The sequence below is a fragment of the Centrocercus urophasianus genome, unplaced genomic scaffold (genome assembly GCF_019232065.1).
Source record: "Centrocercus urophasianus isolate 14NV4802_14NV808 unplaced genomic scaffold, USGS_Curo_1.0 seq_16, whole genome shotgun sequence".
NCBI classification, from domain to species: Eukaryota; Metazoa; Chordata; class Aves; order Galliformes; family Phasianidae; genus Centrocercus; species Centrocercus urophasianus.
In genome coordinates this window covers 41,372,592-41,399,388 of record NW_024884711.1, presented here as the reverse complement: position 1 = coordinate 41,399,388, position 26,797 = coordinate 41,372,592, and the positions used below count along the sequence as shown (strand labels likewise).

Here is a 26,797-nt window from a genome sequence, read left to right as displayed (position 1 = left end):
CTCCACAGCTTGAAAACAGTTCCTAATAATTCAACTTCTAATTTGAATATAAATACATTACATAGCCAGAAAGGACTAAGGTGAAAAATGTAACTGAAGTGTTTACCATCCACTGTTACAAACTGACTGTGAATAAATTCAGGCTTTAAGTTAAAGGGCTTCTAACTATTAAGGCAATCAGATTCTGTAATGGCCTTGCAATGAGTTTAGTGGGTTGTAAAAAAGCTAACTGCTATCACAATGGAGCTGGTTAAGACTATAAAAATACCGAGGGCCAGTGATAGAGGAGGCTAGGCTCCATGATCCATAAGCTTCATACTATACATTTCATCTAAAACATTTTTTTTTTCTTTTTTGCCAGTTTTAATTCAGCGAGTGCTAATTATCTTGGAAATAACTAAATCCCTTTAGTCAGCTGCTTCAGATCACAATCAATAGCTGGTTGACATCTGCTGCCAAATAAATAGCTCAATACTGCTCATTAATTTGACTCTTCAGAACTGAGATGTAAGCTAAGACAAGGCTAAAAGGAGAATAAGTTGCTTGTAATGCAGGATCTCTAACAGAGCACTGTGCTACTGCTAATCTCATGATCCCAACTCCTCCGATGTATTTACTTTAAATGCTCAAAGAATAAAAATGCCTCTCCCAAGGCTGCAGCCACCCTAACGTGTTTAATCAAACACTACCTACCTAGTTACAAAATACCCCAGCAGCACTGGAATCAGTTGTGCAGACACTTCTCTTTTTGTCCAGAAAGAATTCCCTTAGCATTCCTTCTCATTTGCAGAACCTTCACAGAATACATCTTGCCAAGAGGTATTTTATTTATTTATTTATTTTTAAATGAGACACAGCCAGTGACACAGAGAGTCCCCAGAGCACTCAGGATGTACAGATCATCATCTTTACCAATGAGCCAGGCACTTTGGAGACCTGGTGCTCCCAGCAAGTAAGCCTCTGCACTCTGCTCCAGTGCTCTTTTAAATGAATTTAAGGCCTGGGACCATGTAAAATACACCACATTGGTGTGCCATTCGTGTTATGGGAGAGATTAGTCTTATAACTGAAGATACAAATTGCAGCCTCTTTACCAGACAAAAATCAGAGCTTCAAACATAGTAAACACTAACTAGTAAGGTAATGAAGACTCAACACTCTTCTGGCTGCCATCACTACTGGCCACAGCTTTGGCTACCCTTAATGAAGCTCTAAGAATAAATGGTCACAGAGTGTCATTGAAATACACTGTAAATTCATTAGGAAGCTGAACACATCACTGTTAACTCCCTCAGCCCTGAAAACATGCTGAAAAGCAAAGCAGATTCAGTAACTTCTTCAGATGTTTGAGAGCTCTTTGGAAGATGAACTTTTTCTAACCCTTATCTCTGGATTCAATCAATTAGAGTTTCCCAGAGAAGAACAACTTCCTTGTGGGTAAGATCCATCCAGTTAAGCATGGACTCTCACCGAGTTAGCAATCATTGTGACAAAAAGCACTGCAGGAAAATAACACAGCAACAACATGCTCCTACCACCTCCTGGTGCAGTGAACAAAGCAGGCCTGTGTCAAACTGATGAAAATAGCACAGGTGCTCTTTTACTGCTCTCACCACCAGTTCCTCTGCAATGCTAGCCAGAAGGGACAATGTGACTGTTGCTAGCTCAACAATTAGCAAATTTATGAGGGTCTCCATCACTCTAATTGCATCTGGCTCTTCCAGACACGTGGATCCTGTTGTGGAAATGACTGTCTTCCACATAGTCACAGCAGAAGAGTTAAGAAAAATTGCATTGGAGCCGATCAAAATTGGCAGATGACTTCACCCACTGGCTCTCCAACTGCAACAAACAGCTTTGTCTGGACACAGTTTTGGCCTGAATTCCTAACACTGGAGATATCACTGCTGAGAACATTCCTATGGCCAGAAAATACTGTCCTTTGAGCCTCTCATATAAAATGGGAAAGACAGTAGGTTACCCACTTCAGTGGTTGCTAGTAATTTATTTATTTTCTAATAACCACATCCTTATAATTTATTTCTATATAAAAATAAGATGAAATTATGAAGTTTTACAACTTTGTTTATTCAAAGAACATGTTTTAAAAAATTCTCCCTTTTTAATCTCCTTTTTCTTGGAAAAATAGAACATTACGTAAGTATCAAGTTTGTACAATTCTGACGCTTCATACTATCATACTACACGAACATTAATGACTTTAGTCATGCAGTTTGATATGCTGACAAAGACCTCTGAATCTGTGTTCCTTCAAAGTATGCCGAGGTGAAAAAATGTCCATGTAAATACATTTTCTTGCAGAGTTGGAACCAATGAAATAAAGACTTTGAAACACTTCTTTTTCAGTGGTTTCCCCTTAAGGAGAATGTAACCTTTGTATTCTCTATTACTCACAATTTCCAGTGTATAACAATCAATGCTTAATTATAATACAGCCTTTTGCTTTTCATTTAGCAGGCTATGTAACAATCTCAAATAAACGATCTCTCTGCAAAACACTGCTGGGTGTTGGAAACTTTAGATGGAAAAACATGCGAGGATAAACTGAAGTGTGACAAATTAACCCACATAAAGAAGAACCAGTAGCAGTTAAAAAAAAATACAGAATGGTAAGACACCTCTAGCACAGAGCATATACTACAAGCCATTGAGAAAAAAAAGTATGTGGAGAAAACAGTAAAGTTTTTAATTGTTCCTTTCCATGACACTGTCCTTTCAGCAGTACTTGTAACCCTCTGGCTATCTGCAGATCTCTTAACAAAATCTCCAGCAAAGTTTTGCAAGAGAAAGCAAAACCAAAAGATTACCCAGGGGCTATAAACTGTACCTTGAAAGGGTTCTCGTGTTCAGAAAGGACAGGAGGAAGAGAGGAGACTGGCAGCCTAAAAGAATCTAACACTTTAAATAAGATGAAAGGTGGATGATACTTACCTGACTAATCATCAGTACACTTCTAAAAATGCTTTTTTAATTAGAGTATTTTTGTATTCTCTAATAATGCATTTGTACATGTGTTCTTGGATGGAGTTCATTTTCATGAATTTTACAGATGTGAATGTTACTGTCAAACACTTTCAGATTTGTATCAAGTTCCGATTATTCCCTCCACTGCTCCTTTTGGTACAAGCAATGTCCTGGAGCTGGGTACAACTCATTATAAATGTTACTTTGCAAGGACAGTTAACATACAGAATGCTAAAAAGATGACAGTTGCACTTTGAAAGAAAATCATGGACAAGTTCAAGCTGTAACAAAAACAAACTAGCAGTTATCACTAACTTCAGCTTTGTGTACCTTGATGTCCCAGTTTCGCCTGAGCTGGAGTGGAGGTTGAGCTAAGAAGAGGGTCAGATGAAGGATCCAGGAAACTGGTGGCCAAATTTGCTTTACATGAGACTGGAAGTGATTCTTCAGGTAAATTATCAAGGCTCATCTTGTTTTGTCTACTAGTATCTAGTAGATCTTTGCCAAAGAAAGCTTCCTGCAAGGAGGACAAAATGATGCAAAACACTGTATCTATTGAAAAAGTTACACAAACAGCAAAGTTAAAATGAAAACATCAATGATTTTGATCTGAGTTCCACACTCCATCCTGTATGGCAGTCCTTTTTCCATGCTATGAGGTGTGGATATGTTGCTTACCACTCACCTGAAGTCGCTACATAACTGCCTCAATTTCACACCTCAAATTATACAGCAAAACTTCCAAGCCCTCTTACATATGCATGGCACAGAAACTGTAACAATACAGTGTTACTACAAACATACAAAAATGTATGCAGTGATACATAATATATCTCAAAAAGGTTTTCAGCACTTGGAGTATTTCTTCCGGCAGAAAAATGACAGCTGAAGAATATTACTGAACAACTTGATCATGACCGAACAAAATGTTCACGACAAACATACACCAGAACAGTGAAAGGCTGGATTTCAACTAATACAAAATCATCCAACCAGAGATGGAGGAACAAAACACTGAATGTTGTTAAATATATATTTCACGTTTGAAATACTGTGCAACAGCTACCACTCACCTAAACCTGAGTGCATGGGTAATCTGACAATAATCAGTCTAGTAAATTTTCAAGAAATTTTTCTAGTAAATTTTTCAATCAGAATCAGAGAATGGCGTGGATTGGAAGGGACCTCAAGGATCAGGAATCTCCAACCCCCTGCCACACGCAGGGCCACCAACCTCCACATTTAATGCTAGACCAGGCTGCCCAGGGCCCCATCCAACCTGGCCTTGAACACCTCCAGGGACGGGGCATCCACAACCTCTCTGCACAACCCATGACAGTGCTTCACCACTCTCATAGTAAAGAACTTTCTCCTGACACCCAACCTGAATCTTCCCTCCTTCAACTTAAAATAATTTCCCCTTATCCTGCTGTTATCTATGCTTTCAAAGAGTTGACTCCCCTCCTGTTTATAGGATCCCTTCAGGTACTGCCCCTCTGACCCGCAGCCTTCTTTTCTCCATGCTGAACAAGCCCAGCTCCCTCAGCCTGTCCTCATAGGGGGAGGTGCTCAGTCCCCTGATCATCTTCATGGCTCTCCTCTGGATCCCCTCCAACAGCTCCCTGTCTTTCTTGTACTGAGGATTCCAAACCTGTACTGCAGATGGGGCCTCACAAGAGCAGAGTAGAGGGGGACAATCACCTCCCTGTCCCTGCTGGCCACCCCTCTTCTGATGGAGCCCAGGACACCATTGCCTTCCAAGCTGCAAGAGCACACTGCTGGCTCATGTTAAGTTCTTCAACCATTTGGACTCCAAGGTCCTTTCTATGCAGGGCTACTCTCAAGGACTGCTCCTTCCAGTCTGTATATATGCCTGGGATTCTTCTGGCCCAAGTGCAAAACCATTTGAGTGAAAAATTGGTAGTTAGAAAAGAAATACAGTTTGAATGACCTATGACTCAACAAACACAAAGATCTTATATGTAAATGTTTATATACACAAAACACAGCGAAAGTTTTACCTGCAAGTAGGCAGGAAAAGTTTCTTCAAGTTTATTCTTCTTTTTCCTGTAACGTTTTTTTATTTTCTCAGTACTTTCAGAAGCTGGGGTAGACTCCTCAACTGGAGTGTCAGGCAACTGCTCTGTCCAGCCTGTAAAAGTAACATTCAGGAACAAATAAATAAAGCACTCTGGGTCTTTCTCAAAAGGTAGAGTGGTAGCAAATCTTGCTATCAGTTTGAGGGCATTCAGTTATCTGAATTAATCTGAATATCTCTCTAGGTATCTTCTAAAGGTGACTTTCATCTTGACAGCTGTGAACCTGATCATCTGTCTGGGTTCAAGAAGTCAAAAACGTCATCTGTGACTGTAGCTACATCATGATCTTATCACACTTTATCACCTGTAGGTAAAGCTTCAATTTTTCTGTCTCTAACCCAACCTAAAAATGTGGTCATTTGAGAAAACTATAGGTACTATTCAACCAGCTTGAAAGAGGATTCTACTGAAGCAGCATCTCCAAAATCTACGCTGCTGAATTACATGTTGATCACCTTCCTGCTTATAAACCAATCTTTCTCAAATTAGAAGTACAATCCACCTTTTAAAACCTGTAATATGGCTTGTAGAAATAATGCACAGATGAAAAAAAAGGAATCCATAAAGAAGTCCTTCAATAAAAATTACATGTGTATTCAGCTACCAAATACAAAGCTGCACTGCACTTTTTCCTAATGAACACAAAAGAACAGTGTGTTGATCAACCATTCAATGCTTTAATCCAACACATCAGTGAAAACACGAGGGGAAGAACTAAACTTTTTAAATCCTCCACTTCTCCCTTGCAAAAGCTAATTACAAGGAGTTAATGATCCGGGGAAGTCAGTTTACAAAGTACTCCATGTAGTAAAATCTGCCACACTTTGTCCTGCAGTCATCTCTTGTACCATACACAGAGAACAGCTGGTAAACTGAGGCTCACCAACACTGTGATCTCTGTGTTGTTCAAGAGAGAGCTTTTGCAGCAAAAGGAAGCAGGACATGGCAAGAGTGCCCTTGCAAGGACGATGAGGAAGCTCCCAGCAAGCCATGATGATTAAAAACATACAAAGATTTTCTGAGTTATTTTTTTCTTAACAAGCAATTGTGCCTGAGCAAGAAGCTTAACTGTTTAACTGAAGAATGTTGCTTTTGAACAACAAGCATTGTACTGTTACTGAGAACGTTTCTGAGAATGAATAATTAACTTTTCAACCTTTTTCACTTCTTTTTTTTTTTTTTAACTCAAAGGAGAAAATACCTATGTATGAATTGAAACTTTTTAATGCAAAATTTATCTGCAGTACCTAAAACAACTCAGCATATCATAGTTTTTACAAAGCAGGAACACATATCTTTAACATTAATAGCGAAGAGAAAGCAAACTCTTTCTGAACTGGAAATCCAGCTACTACATTGGATTGCAATGATTTGCTGACTTCATAAAATAGTTCTACAAAAGCAAATAAGGAAAAAAATCTATTAGGTTTTAATACTGACTACATACTGCAGTAAATACAGGTCTCCACCATGTTTCAAACTGAATAGCTCAGCAAACAGGAAGGAGTAACAGCAGAAGTTGAAGGCCAGAGTCCTCTAAGATAGTGTCAGTCAATTTCCAGAAGCAGCTGCCTCTTTCCACTGATAATAACAAACAGACTGAACTAAATACATTCCACATCTCACCTCAATGATACCTAAATATCTACGCTACATAGTGCACAAAAACCCAGATGGATGAAATGATTAGTGTAATTACACATAGCAAGCACGAGAATAAGTCCTAGGAGCAACACCTGACTTCTTGTTTGATGCCCAATCCACTGAATATTAAAATATCAGAGGCACCAGAGTAGTTTCATGGTGAGAAAAGAGACCTAACTAAGTAGGAGACTTCAGCCTGGAAAAGATGAAACTAAAGGGAGGGAAAGATGACACAGCTAGAGAATCTTAGAGTATTACAAATTAATACTGACTTTTTTAAACATAAAACTGTGAGATTATCTTACGAAACAACTCTCACATATCCAGTTTAAAATGAATGAAGGCAATTACTTCTTCATAGAACAATAAAAATATCATTGAGCTCACTAGTACAGGATTCACAGAGCATAATCAGATACATAAAAAAGCTCTAATATCTTTGTGCAACATGCAACATTGGTGAATATTAAAACTCATGATCCAGAAGATAACTCTAGATCCAGATATGTCTGAAGGAAGGCTTATCAGAAGAACTGCTCTCATCCTTCCTCATTTCTTACACTTTTTTCTACCTTCTACTTGTCTAAGCTAGAGTTCTGACACAACACAACAGTCCCTACAATTCACACTGCTAAGCTTTAACAACAGCCTGCAATTGTTTCTATTTCCTTGTAAATCATTGGCTCTGCCAAAACTGTATGTGCGTAGGAATTAGTATTTTCAGTCCATTAAAAAAAGTCATCACAACAAACACTAAAACCTGCTTCCTTCACATTCCATCTCCAGAAAGTACCATACATTGTAAGTTGCACTATTTTTCACTTTACTACGCATGAACAAAAAATTAAAAGCAAATTTCTGCACTTACCCTCATCTCTGCCAGGCAACTGCTCAGAAACGGACCCAGAAGAATCTTTCCTAGAGAGAGATCTTTTAGTCTTCCCCTGCCCTGTACGACTTCTTTGACGTACCATAAATCCACCAATACCTAAAAAAGAAGCAAAATTTCAATATACTGATTAAAACTGTATTTCACAGAAAGAATGAAAGCCAAGATTGTTCTGCAGGTAAAAGGGACAACTGCATCTAGAGATGAACAAATCCTATGCGCCCGAGGATTCTCATTTCTTAATTTTTATGTCTCAGTGGGTATACATGTAATTATCAGAAAGGATCAGAATTTTAGGACTTTAATACATCTGCAAGGAGATTAAATCACCAAACCTGGTGACTTTCAGACACTGGTTCTCTCCTCCCTTGGCAAGCTGATGAATTGCTAAAATTAGTCAATCTACTAAATGAAACCTATTAAAGAACATTAAGGGGTCATAAGAAAATTCGAATTGCTCTGAAGAGCTCAGCACTCCAAATGACAGTATTAGAAGGCTGTACCACATAATGAAAAGATAATTAACCAACACGATACTGGCTGAAACTCCAGAATCCTTCACTAATGATTGACTGCAGTGCTCCTGGTCCTTTACAGTTGGTCTATAGGTACGTACATGCATCAAACTCAGGTTTGTTAAATTTTTCAGGGAAATTGTTGGCTGCAGAAAACTAACAGATGGCTGCTTAACAACTCATGATCCAAAATCACTCTGAGCAAATGAAGCTCTCTTCTCTTGAGGACGAGTCAGTGGAAATAAATGGCTTGTTGAGATATATTAGTTGCAGAGAAGCAGGAACTCTCTGTTAAGAGCTGTGGGTTTGCACCACCATCTCCATATGGTGCCCCCATCATGGAAGGCAGAATGCACATGGGCCTGACCTTCTGAGACACGGCTCTTGCACAGCACTGGGGAGGGAAAATAGTGGTAGAAAGCTGTTTAACTACTGATAGGGAAGCAAGTGAAACTTCCTCTGCTATCTTTATAATCAGAGGATATGGCCATCACAGTAAGGAGGATGGGTGTGTCCGTTGAAAAGAGTATTTGTGACTGCAATGACTACAATCTGCTTATCATCCCACAGCAGTGAGTGGTTGCATAATGAAAAACAAAAGCAGCAGTAGCACAGACACTGAGGAGTGTGATGTAGAGGCTCTTCAAAAAGGCAGCTTTTGTCTAAGGACACCTTACTTATTATCTTGGGTTCAGAACGAGACCTAAAAGAATCAGAGCTACTTGCTACACAATCACTTAGGTTTCCTCTGTCAAGAGACAGCTCAAGAGGTTCTGCATTCAAGACACAAGTTATTCCACAGAATAATTAACAGTTGACGGCACTGATTAATTAAAATAAATGAATTCCATCCAATAAATGCATTCATTAAACTTAATTGCCAGAAGTACTCCACAAATGTTTAGCACGTTACTCTTATCAACGATTTCAGAAAGGAAGACACCAGTGGAAAGTTCTCTGAAATTCAGATACTTCAAGATGTATACACACAAACTGGTCTCCATTGATGATATAAATGGAGTACATTTTCCTATCGAGTTAAGAATCAGTAACAAGGTATAGATTCCAACTACAAACAGTAATTGACAAGATATTATTGCAGCTGTACTGCTATGCAGCAACCTTTGGAAAAGTATTTGGTAAAAAACTTTAAAACAATAAAATCACCAGTTAGCAAGAGAACGCTTCATGATTTCACATTTTTTTCCTATTCTTTTTTTAATGTATGGAAAAAAAGAGCTGAACAAGTGACACAATTATGTAAATTGTGTGTCCTACCAGGTCTGTAGGGTTTTCGCTTTCTTTTTTTAATCCCATCAGCTCCTTCTGCCACTTTGGTATCATCATCCACAGCTTCCCGTTCTGGGCTGGAATCAGATTTCCCATCGCAATCCATAAGATCACCCTCTGCAGAAAAGATGCAATGCTAAGTTCAACTGGAAAGGGGGAGGAAGACATTTTCCCAAAATGCATACATCTCTATGTTTTCTCAGCAATTATTGAGAATAACAGCTTTTTCAGGAGGATGATAAATAGCCATGCTCTTTCCACACTTGTGAGAAAGCCACCTGACTACACAAAGACCCAGTATATACCTTAATTTCCTGTGAGGTTATGTCAACACAATACCAGTGACTAAACACTATCATTATTACATGTGAATCTTGAGATTTATCACTTTAGGCACCTCTTTCAGTACCCTGTGCTGCATTTTCCAAGCATTTAAGCAATTTCTAACAGTACACTGAGGAATATGAACACCATCTAACTTGCAAGATATATTTTGTTTACCTTCTACCTAAGTTATGTTTGGTTGAATTTGTTTTCACTGTGAAGACAGACTGAAAAAATACAGCCTACAGATGGAAGATAATATATAATGACTCTTAGTTTGAAGGGTTCTTGACTTGAAGCTGTGTGACTGACTGAAAGCAGAGTTATTTATGCAGAGGAGTTTGACTTACACAACAGAAAATTCAACCCAACAGAAGTATTCAGCCTTTAAGACAAAGATCACAATTTTGAGTTCATATTCTACAGGTCTGCAGGTCAAAAACAGATAAGAGTACTGATAAGTCTTTGGTGTTGAAGAGACACTCAGTTAATTCTGTTTCTGGCATCTCTAAAATGTGACTATAATAATGACCTTACATCTTCATTAAGTTGTAAAGCTTTTGAAATATCTAGGGTAAATATACAATAGTCCCTGGAAAAAATACCAAAATACAAATTTTCTGCTTTGTATTTATGCATACAGTTGTGAATAGGAGAAATATAGTTCTAGGAATATAGCCTGTAGTCTACTCAGTCCTAGTGCAGACAGAAGTGGACCATAACACCAAGTCAGCTGTGGTACAGCTACAACTCTTGCTCTTTCAAAGGCTGTCACTGACCTGACTTTTCATAGAATCACAGAATGGTTTGAGTTGGAAGGGACCCTAAAAACCACACATTTCCAACCCCCTGCCATGGGCAGGGAACATCGTCCCACAAGACGAGGCTGTGCAGGGCCCCATCTAACCTAGCCCCCATCTAACCTAGCACTACCAAGATGGGGCAACCACTGCAGGAAACCTGTTCCAGTGCCTCACCACCCTCATAGTGAAAAAATTCTTACTTGTATCTAATCCAAACCTAGACTCTTTCAGTTTAAGACCATCATCCCTGGTCCTGTCATTACACTCCCTGAAAAAATGTCCCCATCCAGCTCTCCTGTAGGCCTCTTTAGGTTCTTACTTGGGCTGCTCTCCATCCATTTGACCCCCAATCTATACCAATGTTTAGGATTGCCCTGGCCCAAGCGCTGCGCCTTGCACTTGGTCTTGTTAAACTTCATGAGTTCATGTAGGCCCACTCCTCAAACCTGTCCTAGCCCCTCTGGATGGCCTTCCTTCCTTCCATTGTATCAATTGCACCACTCAGCTTGGTGACAGCATTTGTATTTACCTGAAATTACTGTACCACGTTGCTTCAATCAAAGCAGCAGCATGGCCTTATTCAGCTTGATGCCCACACAAAAACTTCAGGGAACAGGGACAGATCCACTCTACAGAATACATGTAGGCTAGAGATTCCAGGAAACCCAGCCAGTCTACCATTCACATACAGTTACAGCCACATGTGAACACACTTTCTCAGTGCATAAAAAAATCATCTATGGAACATGCACATATATTTTTGTTTGCTATTTCCCAGCAGAAGAGAAAAACAAAACCAAAACAATAAAATCAAAACAAAACCAACAACAACAACAAAAAAAACCCAACACAGTAGAAGAAATCCAGAACTAAAATTAAAGTCTGAAGCTTTGATTCTACTATCATACTCTGCTATTACATTTAAGTATCTTGGTATCTAGTAGAAAAGGGTATATGTAAAAGTCAAGAAGTAGATAAGAAAGTTATCATTGTTAAATAGAATACAAGCACACAGTCGTAGAAGCAAAGATGATCAACCATTGCGAAAGAACAAGGGAAGTGGTTAATTCTCTATCTTGATGCCTTCAAACCAAAACTGAAAGCATTTTTCCTTTCAACAACCCACTTGGTGGACTGTACGAAGCCATGAGATGAATAAGAGTCAGAGTAATGCTATGATAATATCCCAAACACTGTGAATTCCAAAGAAAACAAAAGAAAATCAATTACTTAACTGTTTTAAAGGCTATAAACAAAGGGAACCTATTATTTAAAAAAAAAAAAACTGTAGTCAGTAGCAGAAGGTTAAGAATGTGCTAATCAAACAACAGGAACAATACTTATATCAACAAGTTAAGATGGAAACTATGTTGATGGTTGAACTACCCAGTTATCTCAAGCACACACTCTGTATCTAAAAAAAGCTTCTTATGACATTTAATCTGATTAACAACAAGGTAATGTTGCATAAACAGAGCATGTTAGATTGTGGTGATGTGGGGTGCCCATGTTCCACTCGTAACAGACACCTGCATGACTAATGTAATAACTTTCACACCTGCTGTTCCAGTAAGCCTTTCCTTAGGCCACGGATTAACACCAATCCTACCAACATACTTATCAGAATATACAGCCAGACTACGGCAAAGAGGATGGGAGAACAGTATTGCACCATGCTGGCTGCTATTTCTACTGCTTAAGAGGATTTGAAGTAAAAAGAAGGTTGCTTACTCCTAGGGGCTTCTTTTCCCTCCCTCAACTCCCACCTTCTAGCTGCTGTGCTCACTTTTCTTTGAGGAAAGGAGATGAGAATGAGTACTGCTGGCCCCTGTGACGTAAGTCTGCTATGTGCTCAAATACGCAGTTGAAGGAACTCTCCTAAAGTTTTCTACAATTTACCAAAATCTCATTCCCATACACAGAATGAGGTGGTTGGATAGGCAAGTGCTAGTCCCCTTCATCCCTTGCCAGTCTGAGATGTTGTGCAAGCACTGTCAACTTGCCTCTTACCTCCACGTTAAACAGATACTCTGCCCTGGAAACTGAAACCATTTGGCAGGTCTCTACGTACAGTGTCATCAACATGAACAAGAGTCATCTCTCAGAACTCACATCCAAACTTAAATTCTGTCTTAAATTCTACTTTGAAGATAGGAACAAACAAAAAGTATTTTCTCCCCTCAGTTCAGCCCACCTTATAAAAGAAATACTTTAAGTAAAGAGCTTTCACTTTCTCATTGGTTTCAAACGTAGGCCTTACAGGAATCTACTGCTGAGCCAACAGTACCATTTTTCAAATGGTGTTCGCACTGTTGAGAGCCTCAAAATGCACTTGTACTCAGTAAATGCACAGTATTCCCTAAAGTAATCCAATGATCAAAGAGGCAACTCCTATTTCCAGTGTAGCCAGCCTCAGAAAAGTGTTTCGCATGGCATGGATGACAAAAACAGAACAATGGTAAGAAAATCCCTGGACTGTTCAACAACGAATCATACTACTGTCCAAGCAATTCCCACAGATCATTCAGTACAGAATTTACAAAAATGAGTGTTACAAATTCTCCTAGGGATGTATGCAACGTACACATGTAGTGCAGCACTCAACATACAAGACAGGCCAAAAGAACATTGCTACCTCTACTGTCATCCATCTCGCCATCTCTTGAGTGTTCTGACTGGGCATCTGGGGGTGTCTGAAGCACAGCCACACTGTTCTGATTTATAATCTTCAATTTAAGCTTTGGTTTCGTCCGTTTTCTTCTAGGTACTGTGACAGTTAGGCTCTGTAACTGAGACATGCCGGATTCTGTCAAGCAGACTCCATCCTGTGTGTATGTCTTCGGTGGGTCTATAAAAGTTAAATGAATCATAACAGCAATATAAAACTCTTTAATTTACAAGTCTTAGATCTTTAGGAACAGCACTTTTAAGAGTTAATAATTCACATGTATGGAACTGATTCATGAGTGAGGAAGTCAGTATAAATAAAACAGAGAGATATGATACTGTCTTACATGTTGCAGTTACAGCTTTATAATTCGGACTGATGTCAAATCCAGCAACCATCCATTACATTGCTACAACTTACATCCAGAATTCATTAGACAGAACTAATTGATTATGGAAACTGGTGCCTTACAGGGTATTTGGGTATCCCTGACAGAAAAATCTGTGCAAGTCTTAGTCTGGGTCCCTGCTGCTTAACAGCCAAATCCTTCAGCTGTACAGCTTCATGTCGTAACTCAGCTTTACACTTGTAGAACTCTTAGTGAAACAAGCAAATAATTAACCCTCTTTTATAGATAGACAAAAAATAAATTATATCAAGTGAATGGCTCAAGACCTATTTGTAAACTGAGTAGAACCCAAGTCTCCCAAGACCTGCAAGACTTCTACCTCCTGAAGCTGTTGCATGACAACTGAGTCTGATAAATTTTTTACATTATTCCTCACTTCACAATGTAGAAAGACACTGCTGTCTCAGTCGTCTGCTCCAGCAACTGCAACTAAAAGTTTGGGAACTTTCTGGGTATGCGCAATAATGAAGAGGCTGCAATGATGCTTCTGCTCTTTGAGCCCAATTGCATTATGACTGGATAATATAATTTTTGAAAACATCTGAACATCATAACTTCTGCTCTCTTCAACAAAAAATATTTTCTTATGTAGCATCCTGCACCCCAAAACACAGCTGGTTCTGAATGCAACTCTTCATAGATGATTGCTTTCTTAAGTTGAACTAAAAAGGAGCGCATAAAAAAACTGCACTTTTTTTTTCAGATATTGGAGGGGACAAACTTCTCTCAGAACTACACTTAGCAGGATCAAGTAGAATAAAATCCTGACATGATGGAAGCTACCCTAACATGATGAATGTGTTAGGCACTACGATAAAAAACGACTTGTCAGTAGGCTTGTCAAGACTGTAAATTCCTAGCATACACTAGACAAATACAGAAAAGTTGTGTCCTCCTACAATTTCATCCTTTATGTATTTTTAACTCAGCCAAACTGTGTTATCTTTTACTGCTAATATTAAGGCAAGCAACTAAGTCTGCAGAATCAAAGCACAATCTCAGATTATTATTATAGCACGCGTATGGCAAGCAAAAGAGAAAAAAAGAAGATAGAAAAAAATGAAAAGCATGCTGTGATAATTGGAAGGATAGTTAATGTCATGTGTTATAAAAACAAAAAGGTATTTTTGCCTGATGTAAAAGTATACCCTTACAATATGCTAAATGATCAAAGATTAAGTGTTTACATTCTTTACCTAGTTCTTTTGATTTTGAAATAATCTGAGCTCCAACTGATGAATCACAACAGTCCAAAGAAGGCACTGAAAAATATAAGGAAAATCATTTCAACTTTTAAAAAGTGTGACTTGATTTAAACTGAAACTCTCAAGTAGTTTTCCCTTTGAACTGTTCTGTTAAACTCCCTAATAAATGCTGTTGGCAACTTTCACCAGCACCTTTAAAAAAGGCTTTTCAGCATCCCAGAAGATGCGACTACAAAACAAGCCTGGCATCAGCTGAAGTTCTCCAATTCGCCTGAGCCAGGAAAGGCTCTGGGGAAGCACTGAACATGATGACAAATTATCTCTGCCTACTGGATCACAGGCAAACACATGCTCTGGATCTAGAGGATTTTAAGGTAACCCCTACACTGCTCACACTGTCCAGGTTTTGCTGAACTACATGCCAATAACAGGAGGACTTTATGAACAGGTATCATTTACTGTCCTATCTTCCCAGAAGTGGTGGGGGACTCCAACAGCTTCGTACACTGACTTCTAGCTGTGTCTATACTGTCAGATGTCTGATATACCAGAAACAAAGTAAGGCTGATATAACATCCTAGAGCAGATGAGACATGACCTGTTCATGTTAGAAAGGGTCATTCTTATTCAAAATTAAAATACTGACCGATGGAACAGTAGAAGCTCAATTTCAAAATTGTGCCTTGTATGCTTCAGAGAACAAATGATGATCAAAATGTCCTCTGGTGCTAGCACACTACTGCTGCAGGTAGAAATGTTTCTCCCATCGGCGTTAATTACAATAACTGTAATCACGCTTCACTAACCTGTAATATGTACATTAGATTTTTAATATTAGTAGTAACTTTATAGAGATTATGTAGACAGTTAAGTACAGGGAAAATTAGAAGCTTTTATCTCACTCTGAGAATTAAAACAAAAAAAAAACCAGTTAGTTTGACATGGTTAGCATTACTGTACATTCAATGTTTATTCACTTTTCTTTTTTCCCTAGAAATCTTAGCTAGGCTGAGTTTAACTCTTGGATAAACATCCAGTGTTTTACTTTTGCATCTACTACACAGGCCCAGACCAGTGAGGGAAAGCATGTGAGGAAGGCTCATGTTTCTCAGACCAGTTGCATGTGTGCTACAATCTCACACACAAATCTGGGAGACAAAGGCAAGACTAGGAAAAGAACAAGCTTCCAAATAACGTTAACACTCCGTTAAATACAAAACAAGGATGTAGTTGATACAAAATCTAGAGAATGTTTTTCTACGCATACATGAGAAATAAGGAAACAAAATATGTCTTCAAGAATTGTAGTCCTCTGAACGTTTTATGGCAAGTGTAACGACAGAAAATTAGAAAATGTAAGGAGCCTGTGAGCATTACTGAAAAACTGATGGACACTGAAGGAAAAAGCACGGAAGAAACAAAAGTGAAAATGACATTTTGAAGGTGATACTAAGCTGGAGGGAAGCAGAAAAACACATGATGAGCTGCAGGATGGAAGACACTCACAAACACAAAAAGGCAAATTCTAAGAGATAATCAAAGGCAGAAGTGATATAATCTGATTTTTTCCATTGTTTACAAGTTGTTTTAAGTCAGAGTTAACAACTATTGAACTGGACTCTAAAGTAAGCAAAAAAATCGCAAAGATCACTGTGAACAGAAATTTGGTGTCCTAATACAAAAGTTGTACAACATGGAGTCTTCATCCATATCAGACTGAACAAATTCAGTGCTGGAGACTGAATAGACTTGAAACAGACAAACAAGCTGACAGCAACCAAAGTGAGGACTTCAGAGACTGGCCCAAAGAAGATGCACAATGTTTGAAGACAGTATTAAGCAAATTTCCATAAAAGGAGCTAATTAGAGTGCAGATAAAAGATTAAATCAATAAAATGGATAATAGAAAAAAAAGAATTCCAAGTCAGACTAAGACAGTTAAAGGGAAAAAAATACTCCTTAAAAAATAGAACAAAGAAACGACAGCCTTCTGATCAACTCAGATGTTCAACCAAAATTATATCGTTATTTTCCAAAGGGTCTAAAACCTGCTGAATGATAAGCAGCAGCCTCAGTTAAAAGAAAAAAAGAAAAAAGAAAGAAGTGCACAAAGTCCAATATGACAAGAATAAATCACAGTTCAAAATGAAAGGTGGCTGCAATTTAAAGGCTGCAATAGAAAGGAATAATTCAAGGAAAAAATGAAATCAGCATAAGGGATAGTACAAAATGGTCGATGTGGAGACAATACCTGAGTAATATCAGATGCCTGTGATGCAGGGATTTATTTGCAAATACTGCAACATACAAGAATCTAACAGCTGAAATAATATACATACCAAATTTAAAATTTTAGCTCCTAATATTATAAGTACAGGATATAGAAGCAATGTAAAGTATACACTGCAAGTCTTGTATCACCACATGAGCTGTAACTAGCTGTTACGTGCATTTGCATTCAGATCTCCTTAGCTGTTCCCACTAAAGAAAACCAGGCAGAGCTGAAGGGATGGAATTTATGGATGGGGCTTCCATAAGGGGAGCCATGTTGTACAATGGTAAATGACAGGCAGAAATGATGGCTAGATGGTTTAGAGTTGCTTGTCTGGGAGAGAGTATGATTGCGGGGGTGAGAAACGCACATCTCTATCCTGAACGTGCAGGTACCACAGCACCAAGGCTGCTGCTACCTAGATCAGCTGCCAGTACTTCAATCATGGTAACATTAAAAATAATCCTGATAGCTTTCTAAGTTCTTATTAATTAGAAAGTTATTATTAATTCGAAAAGTACCAGGAAAGGGGGAGCAGATCTTGGATGTCATTTCACAGCACATATGGTCCTGCCTGACAAAACTGATCTCCTCCAAGATGACTTGATTAGTAGACGAGGGAGAGTCCGTGGATATTTCTTACCTGGATTTTGGCTAAGTTTTTAATGCTGTTTCCAATAATATTCTCCCCCCAAAAATTGGCTTGTGGCTTACATGGGTGTACTGTTTTGTTGGGTGAAGAACTGGCTGGTTGGCAGGGTGCAAAGAGTCCTGGTGAACAGAGTTTAGTCCAATTGGCAGCTGGTCACCAGTAGTGCACCCCAGTACTCAGTCATGGAGTCAGTTTTGCTCTACATTTTTATCAGTAATCTGGATGAGGGGATTGAGTTCACTCTCATAAGCTCACAGATGATACCAAGTTAGGCAGGAAGGCCCTGTAAAGGATCTAGATAGGCTGGATTGAGGGTCCGAGCCCAACTGCATGACATTCAGGTCCTGCACTTGGGTGATAAAAACCTGATGCAACAGTACAGGCTTGGACAAGACCAGCTGGAAGGTTGCCTGGAAGAGGACCTAGGGGTGTTGGTCAACAGCTGGCTGAAAATGAGCCAAGAGTGTGTCCAAGTGACCAAGAAGGCCAATGGCATCATGGCCTGAATTAGAAAAAGTGTGGCTGATAGGACTAGAGAAATTACTGTCCCCTTGAACACAACATTGGTGAGATCGTGCCTCAAATATTGTGTTCATTTTTGAGCCCCACACTATAATGATATTGAGTTGCTTGAGCATGTTCAGAGAAAATCAACAGAGTTAGTGAAGAAGAATTTCTTCATGGAAAGAGTGGCCAAGCATTGGAACAGGCTGCCCAGGGAAGTGGTTGAGTCCTCATCCCTGGATATATTAAAGAGATATGTGAACGTGACACTAATGGACACAGCTTTGTGATGGGAATCAGCAGATCAGGCTGGTCAGATCTGATGATCTTGAAGGTCTTTTTCAACCTAGATAATTCCACGATTCTTTATTTTCACATGAGACCATATTAAAAACAACCTGATGGAATACTGATCAAAGATGTGTATTTCAAAATAATATACAAATTAAGACTTATGGCACTACTTTGGAACAAATTTTACCATCTGCTGGCTGTGGATATTTATGTGTGCTGAAAAAGAAGAACTATTTATATTTTATTCCTATTTCATGAAGAAGATGACTTTGAGATTATCAGATACATATTCTATATTCTTAAGATAAGATAGGCAAGAACTCTTAAGGTTCTGGTTTTCTAAAGAGAAAAAACTGGAAGCTCTTTCTCAATACGTACATTCTAAAAGATATTTACTTACTACCAACAAATACACCTACTTTTCAGCTGCTATGTAGTGATAAGTTACTAGGTTGAGGGGCTGCTGATTCGTTTCAAATAAAGTAGTAGAGAAAATTGTAATAATATTTGCAATATATTAATATCCTCTGTGGTAGATCAGATGGAAAGAGAAAGAACTGCCTCAATAAAATTCCTATATGGTATACTCTAAGAAACCTTACAATATTAGCATTTGTTTCTCTCATCTTGAAACAGAAAATTACACCGAATTTTCAAACGTAGAAAAATTAACAAAACACTGAGACGTTTCATATAAAAGTACATGCAAATATTTCTAGAACATGCATCAAATGATATATTTAGACATGCAACTGTGCAAATGTACACACGTTAGAGTTACTACACATACTGAGTCAAAAAGACAAAGAAAAAGCAGAGAAACTTGTCTCATAAAAGAGTTGAGCAGAAACTGCAAAGGGTGGGGAACTTTCTAACAGGTCTTGCTGGACTGGTTCCTATTTCTCAGAAGATGAACCTACACAACTCCATGGTGGTTTCAGAAAGGACTCTCTCAGGAGCCAGTTTACGCTTGGAAGTTAAACGCCTGATACCACCTTCTGAAGTTGTTCCACCTACCAAATTATGAACCTTATTATCACCAAAGCACTAGCTCTGCAAGCTTCTAAGGAAAAGGAAAAGGTAGTATTCCTTACTTGGACATGCGCGTTTTAAGTGTCCAAACATTATCACCAAAAGAAACAGAAAACTGTTATATTTACGAGTTTCTTGGTTTTTCCACTGAGAAAGCTAATTCCGTTTTGAACTTGAGAAAGTAGAGCTCAAACGTGAAGCAAGTTGTAGAAATACATAAGTAAATGTAATCTTTACTTCCAACAGTGACACAAGTGCGATACTTAGAAGCGTTCCACAACCACACGCATTTAGCTGATCAACTCACGCAAGCGAATTTACAACTTCCCAAAGCCACATCATTAAGTTACAATTGTTGCCACATCGTTACGAGGACAGGAGGCATAAAGGAACTCCAGATCTCTGCTGAACTCTTCTTGGCAGACCTCTCGAACACAAGCCTTCTGCTGTCGCTAACCCTTTATCTCAATCTTACCCCTGCTGCTCTGTTTTTTAAACGTCTGCTTGCTTCTTGTTCCTTCCTTCTACCATGTTCTCAAATCTGATGACACTCTCAATAAAGAGTTAACATGAAACACTTTACCATCCTATTATTCTGAAAACACGTAGAGGCGTCAGTGCTCTGTTAAAGCAACAGACTGAAGCAGACACTCCTGTGTGCTGACAGGCAGAGAAAACAGACCCAGGATACTATTCTTGTAGCAAGACCATAAATCATCTAATAGGCCAATCTAATTGCTGACAAGCCACTCACTATAATATCAGCCAGTACCATCCCACAGAACCAGATGGTGTAGCTGTGCTCAAAGAGAAAAACCACAGTAACCTCAGCTCCTGAAGCACCAATGCTGTGAAACTGCATACTACAGACAAGGAAGTCTGTATGTTTCCTGAAAACATGTCAAGAGGAGACGAAAATTCATTAGAAATATGTATTTTAACTAACAAAAACATGAGAATCTCAAGCAGGGAAACATGGAGGTATTTTTAAATTTCACATCTAAGGAACTATAGGTCTTAAATACTGGGAGAGCTGAGGGAGTGGCATTAATAAACCATAAGATTGGAGGGAAAAAATGCTTATATGGACTGTTACAGCTACTGCTGTTTCAAAAGGCTTCAAAGCATTGATATATGGAATGTTTTTCTGCACAGAATTTATTTCAATATTCTTCAATTAAGATTGTTCTTCCTTCCTCTTGACAAAGTGAGATACATTTATCCCTTTCAATATCAGATGTTTTTAGTCCTTTGCCCAAATTATCTTCACTAAATCCGTCAAGAATTCTCCCTGACAGGTTGTCTTTGGCTGCAGAGATGGCTTTGCAGCCAATTACCAGAGGGTGAGAAAGAGCTGAGGACACTTCCAGGATGCCCTTTAAATAAAAATAAAGATCTTGCTTCTACAACAAGCCAACTCTCCATCACAGAAAAGAACCATAACCCATTCCCACACCTATTTATTGCAGTGTGCAGTCCTGCCATTGGTTTCAATTGTCTTCTTACCGTTTGTTGGTGGTATGTATGGCCTACAAATGGTACAGTCAAAACCCATATCAGCTATGTTTTCCACTTCCTCCTCTGTGTTTAAGTTCTGACAGATTGCATGCATCCATCTAGAAATTAAGTGGGGGAAAAAATACAATTTAAAGGAAATATGTGGTGTTTTAGGAGACCTAAATATCAGTATATGGTCCAAGTAAATGTGAAATATTTGTTTAATTTAAATTCTAATAGGGAGAAAGGATGACATAGGTTCTCCATACACAACATTCTTCTATAGTGGTGTGTGCTAAATATATATAGAGTATCAGATTATTTATTTCCCTTCACAGGAAGAAAAATTTTGTAAAGAAATGTACCAGAAGGAAATATATCTTGGCATTATAATTTCTCCCTATATTTGAAATCATTTTATCTAATCATTTGATACAACATAATCTAGATCTAACCTCACCACAACAGTCTTATGAGGTAAATTAGTTATACTTTATTTTTACAGAGGGGGAAGATGAGGCACAAAGTAATTAATTAATTTGCCCAGAGTCATATAATAAAATCCGTAGTGTAACTAGGAATGAAATAAAAAAGACTTCTGAGATTCAGTCCAGTGTTCTTTACCACAAGACCGTTCCCTTCATCTTTATGCTTTTACACTGGAAGAAAAAATAAAAAATAAAATAAGCTTTAACCAGAAAAAGCCTGCAGAACAGCAGAGATCCTTACCGATCGCACTGCCTACACTGAATTATAAGCTCCTCATCCCTGTAAGTGCGATAACAGATGGGGCAGGTAGACAAACTTGCACAGGGAGCACACTGCGTGTAATTGTTCTGCCATTCGCATCTTAAGCCTGGTGAAGTTGCTCCACAGTGTCTGCACCAAACACACCTGCAGAAAAGACAGAACGATCTGTTATTCTGAGTTCGCGAGGCAACTATTCTGTGGCTTCAAAGCTCTCCTAACTTAGAACTGGGTAAATAATTCAGTTTTAGGTCACAAACTAGTTCCATGGGAGGAAATAAGCTTATTTCAGGTCAAAATATTTTATTTGAATGAAGAAATGTTATTTAGATTTTGAACATTACTGTATTTTTTATAATTTTTTCAGCGTTTCCTAAGTAAGAAGTCCTTTCAATCTGCAAAAACAGGCAGATGGGTGTATGTAACACTTTAACAAGGTCAAAGGAGTGCCTGCTTCCAGTTGCCATTCACCGTGAGACACTTAGCCACACAGATGTCTATTTGGTATGTATTTCACCCAAATAACATGAATGGTTTTCAGAGGGTTTTATCTTTACAGCAATGTGGTGTAATGCCAAAAAATTTATCTTATCGTTTCAGTGAATGTAGATTAGTGGGGTTCTGTCTAGAAGTTTTAAAATAAATACTGTCCACCTCTATGATGTGGCTTCTGGTATGAAGAAAGGTTATTAAGAGAAGATAACAACAATTTCCATAGAATTATAGAATCACTCAGTATGGAAAAGACCCTCAGGAGCATTAAGTCCAACCACAACCTAATCTAACCATACTGAATTGATAACTGAATGAAACAAAGCAGAAGTATTTTGTTTGCTTTAATAAACTTGATTCAACTACAATTAAAGCATTATTACAGTTAAACTGACACTGCAAATATAAAGTGGCAAAGTGGAACAAAAAAGGCCAGCATTTCTGATACCAGAACCAAACGCACCATTTGCACTTCCAGCCTCCTTTCGGAACGGTCTGCAGCGGTGGATCCAAGCAGTAAGTGTGGTAACTGATGTCGCAGTCATCACAGAGAAGCAGCCTTCCTGGGTCTGTAGCTTTCCCACAGGCTTCGCATACCGTGCACTCCAGGCACCTCCAGCCTTTACTAAGCACCACTTTAGTAATCTGCAAACGGCAAGGTGAAAATCATTTGAGCTCTGCTCTGTGAAGCACAATCAGTGCATAAATTAAGGCCTGGCTACGCAGCGCAGGGTGCTCTACCTCTCACACTGACCACATCACAAGTAGCTGTTTCTCAATCAGACTTTGTGGACATCCACTAAGTGGGAATGGAAGAAACAGAAAGAAACTGTGTGGAGTTGCTGATACTCTTCAGGAATATGAATTCAGAACGTCAGCAAATACACACTGCAAATACTACACGCAGGGCAGTATCACCCTATGATAGCCAATGCTGAGTTTTCAGTCACCTAAAGCAAATAATTTACTGAGGTCCAATAATGTAAAAGTAGCATACAAGTAGTATGCTACATACCAGTAGTACATATGTACATACTAGTAGTAGACTACAGCTGCATGAAAAATGCATGATGATGATATGATGTTTTGTAAAGTACATTTTAAATAATGTCCTGTGATGTGTTGGAAGAAATCCCAGTTTTACATACATGTACTTGTATAGTAAGTAGCATATAGCTTATGTATTGGAGTAAATAGCTTATTATCTGCTTACTAAGTCAACTCATACCATTCAAATTCAATTTTCACACATTCTCTCCTAGACTAATGAAAGAAAAATGTATTAATTAACCACTCCAACTGCTGTCAATTCTGACAGCCAACAGACAAATTGAATCAACCAAACCTTATGCCCCTAGTAAATGAAGATGCATTATGTTTTTTTTCTTTGTTTTAAATTTTGCTTGTATTTAGCTTTTAAGCTGATATCTCAAACTGTTATTTTAACCAACTGCTGGATAATCAGTACTATTTATGGTTGTGAAATTACAAAAAGGTTAATTTCTCTTGAGGCAATGCATACTATAAAATGGCATTTAATTAAAGTCTTTCACAAGTTGCATACAAATAATGGTCACATTAGCTGAAGAATATCTAGCAAGTTAATGACTCCCTTAATTACCACAAAACCAAAGGCAGCATAGTGCCATTAAAGTACAATATGAAAACAGTGTAATTAAGTAATCTCTTAAATAACAAAGCACTCACCTTAATACTGACACAGTATGGATGGTAACACTGACCGCATTGAGAACAGGCAAGCAATCTGCCCTCAGCACCTTGGCCAAAACTCCCACAAACTACACACATATCCTGAAATTATAGAAAAGTGTAGATTTTCAACACGTTGGACAGTAAATGCAGAAAATATTTAATAGTAAAGCCCAGCTGGGTTGCTTTAGGATGAAATTCTTATCAATGAGATTTACTTTTTTTTTTTTTTATTAAAAGCACTGGTGTCAAGTACAGTGTGCAGTTTTGGGCTCCTGACTACAAGGAAGATATTGAAGCCCTGGAGCACATCCTGAGAAGATCAATGAAGCTGGTGAAGAGTCTGGAGCTCAAATCTTAAGAGGAGCAGTTGAGGGAAATGGGATTGTTCACTCTGGAGAAGAGGAGACTCAAGGGAAACCTTAGTGCTTCTATAACTCTTTGAAAGGAGGCTGACTCTATGAGTCTACAAAAAGAGCTGAGGGTTGCCACTGCTCCCAGGTAACAGCAGTAAAATGAGAGTTGTTGGCCTCACGCTGCACCAGTGGAGATTCAGGCTGGATATTTGGAAAAACGTATTCTCGGAAGGAGTGGTCAGGCATTGGAACAAGCTGCCCAGGGAGGTGGCGAAGTCACCAAGAAAAGGGTGTTCAGTGAAAGGGTACATGTGTCACTGAGGGACATGGTCAGTGGGCATGAGGGGATGGGCTGATGGTTGGACTAGATAGTCTGAGTGATCTTCTCCAACTGTAATGATCCTATGAAAGATAATGAAAGCTTAATAGTCTAACCTGATGGAGAGTGAACTTGTCACTGTTAGAGAAGAGGACAACTGTATTATGCATTGAGTTTTCTTCTTCATCTTTGTTAGATGAAATGTCCATAGTCGTGACCTACCAAAACAAGCAAGGTAATTAGCAAGCACATCACATTTTTTAAGACGTGAGACAACATGAAACCTGTAAGTATGCTGATTTTTAATATCAGAGAATACAAGCGTATCAGAATGTGCATTTGTCTTTCACAGAAAGCTATCTTCATGAGAAATTGCTTAACTAATTCACCTCTAGTTTGATCTCAATATGTAAAGCCTTACTGTAGACTGTCATTCTCCTTTTGACTAAGAACATCATTACTCCCAATTGCCTTTACAAACTCATTGTATGCATGTATATATATAGCTCCTCAGGAAGAAAAAGAAGAAAGGAAGACCTAGTGATTTTGTGAGAGTCACAAGAAAACATCAAAGAATGCTTTGTGCTCTGACTTCTATGCAAATCTTGCTGTGCAGAATTTGCCACCCATGACTTTGCATTAACAGATTTAGGCTGTTTACTCTCCAAATCAGCAGTGAGTATGGAAATTTGGAAGATAGGAGTACAGTTCTATGAAAAAAAAAAGGGATAAATGCATGGTAGGGAAATGTAACTTTGTTTTACCAGCTGTTCTAGTTTTATAAATGTGGATTATTTTAAAAACACAATTCAAAACTTACACACCTATTTTTGTTTAAATAATATTCTAAATATTTCACAGATTCAAACATCACTAGAGACAAATATAAATACTGTTACAAAGCTACAGGAATCTTTCTGATACGCTGTTGCTGAAAATCAGCATTTACTGAGAAAATGCTAAAAAGGGAATATAAGCATACAGTTAATATGGTTTAAGTACTGTACTGTGGACAGCTCTGCAGCTGTAACTAATTAACCCAAAGAACTCCTGAAACACCTCTCAAGATGTTCAGGGAGACTTTTTCCCATGCATGCATTTCCACAGATTCCACAGTGTTCTCAGAGTTGCTTGCATGTACAAAAGAGCAGAATGTGAAGAACTGAATTACTGCAACTTTGATGCTAGCTGAACACCAGACATGAGCCCATGGGAGTTAACCTGTAGCCACCTTCTCCTCCATTCCCTACATGTAATGATTTCCAAATTCATGTAATTGATCAATAGTCACCGTCCCATGAGTATGAACAAGTTTAGCAAAGGGGCTGAAATACTTCTATTTCAATCACTAATCTGGAAAAGGCTGATCTCTTAGTATTGCTACCTTCATCTACTTTATTACAAGACAGCCACATTGTTGCTCTTAATTCTGATGTAGAAAAGTTGCTGTTCACTTTAAAAGTCACAGGTCCAAATTTCTGTGGGAAATTGAGAATAGCAATGGTCCCTTTTGTTACAACACTTACCTGACTGAATATTCTCTGCTGTGTTACAATTTTTTTTTAAGCATTTGTTCTATAAAACCTGGCTTATCTTGAAGTACAAACCTACACTTTCTAAAGCAAAACAACAATGTGAATGACTCAATTTCAATAATAACATCAATTATCTTTTTAATTTTTCAAGGGTGAACATCCTGACAGGGATGACTGCTAACAGGCCATAGTGTTGAACATGCACAACTTGCAACATGGAGCAAGGTGATAACATTTACCAACAATATTAAGATATTCAGAGTAATAAAAAATGAACGACAAATATAAAGAACTGCACTAAGAACATCATAAGACTGAATTCTGAGATATAAAATGGCAGATCAAAATCAACACAGGAAAGCACGCCAAAACGACAGACAAGGACAGCAACTGTATGGAAGAGTTTTCATACAAGGAACATCAAATAATACTGGATTTCTCCAGATTAGCAATGAAGAAGTGGAAGGAAAACAAGGATGAGCAACAGATGTCTATAAAACCGAGTGGCAGGAAGATAATAAAATACACTTCTCAACCATCTTTTCTCTAAGGGCTC

At 38.4% G+C, this 26,797-nt stretch overlaps 1 protein-coding gene across 1 annotated transcript in view; it reads right to left on the bottom strand.

Moving 5' to 3' along the window:
* The window catches only part of KMT2C (lysine methyltransferase 2C), a 109,066-nt gene that overhangs the window by 41,668 nt on the left and 40,601 nt on the right, over positions 1-26,797 (bottom strand). The window contains exons 13-23 of the mRNA XM_042817430.1: positions 24,823-24,924; positions 24,029-24,133; positions 22,785-22,966; positions 21,812-21,976; positions 21,092-21,201; positions 14,823-14,888; positions 13,185-13,397; positions 9,411-9,539; positions 7,597-7,716; positions 5,007-5,137; positions 3,316-3,502 (exon numbers count right to left, since the gene is read on the bottom strand). Coding sequence (XP_042673364.1) covers positions 3,316-3,502; positions 5,007-5,137; positions 7,597-7,716; positions 9,411-9,539; positions 13,185-13,397; positions 14,823-14,888; positions 21,092-21,201; positions 21,812-21,976; positions 22,785-22,966; positions 24,029-24,133; positions 24,823-24,924 — 1,510 coding nt within the window. The remainder of the gene's footprint in view (positions 1-3,315; positions 3,503-5,006; positions 5,138-7,596; positions 7,717-9,410; positions 9,540-13,184; positions 13,398-14,822; positions 14,889-21,091; positions 21,202-21,811; positions 21,977-22,784; positions 22,967-24,028; positions 24,134-24,822; positions 24,925-26,797) is intronic.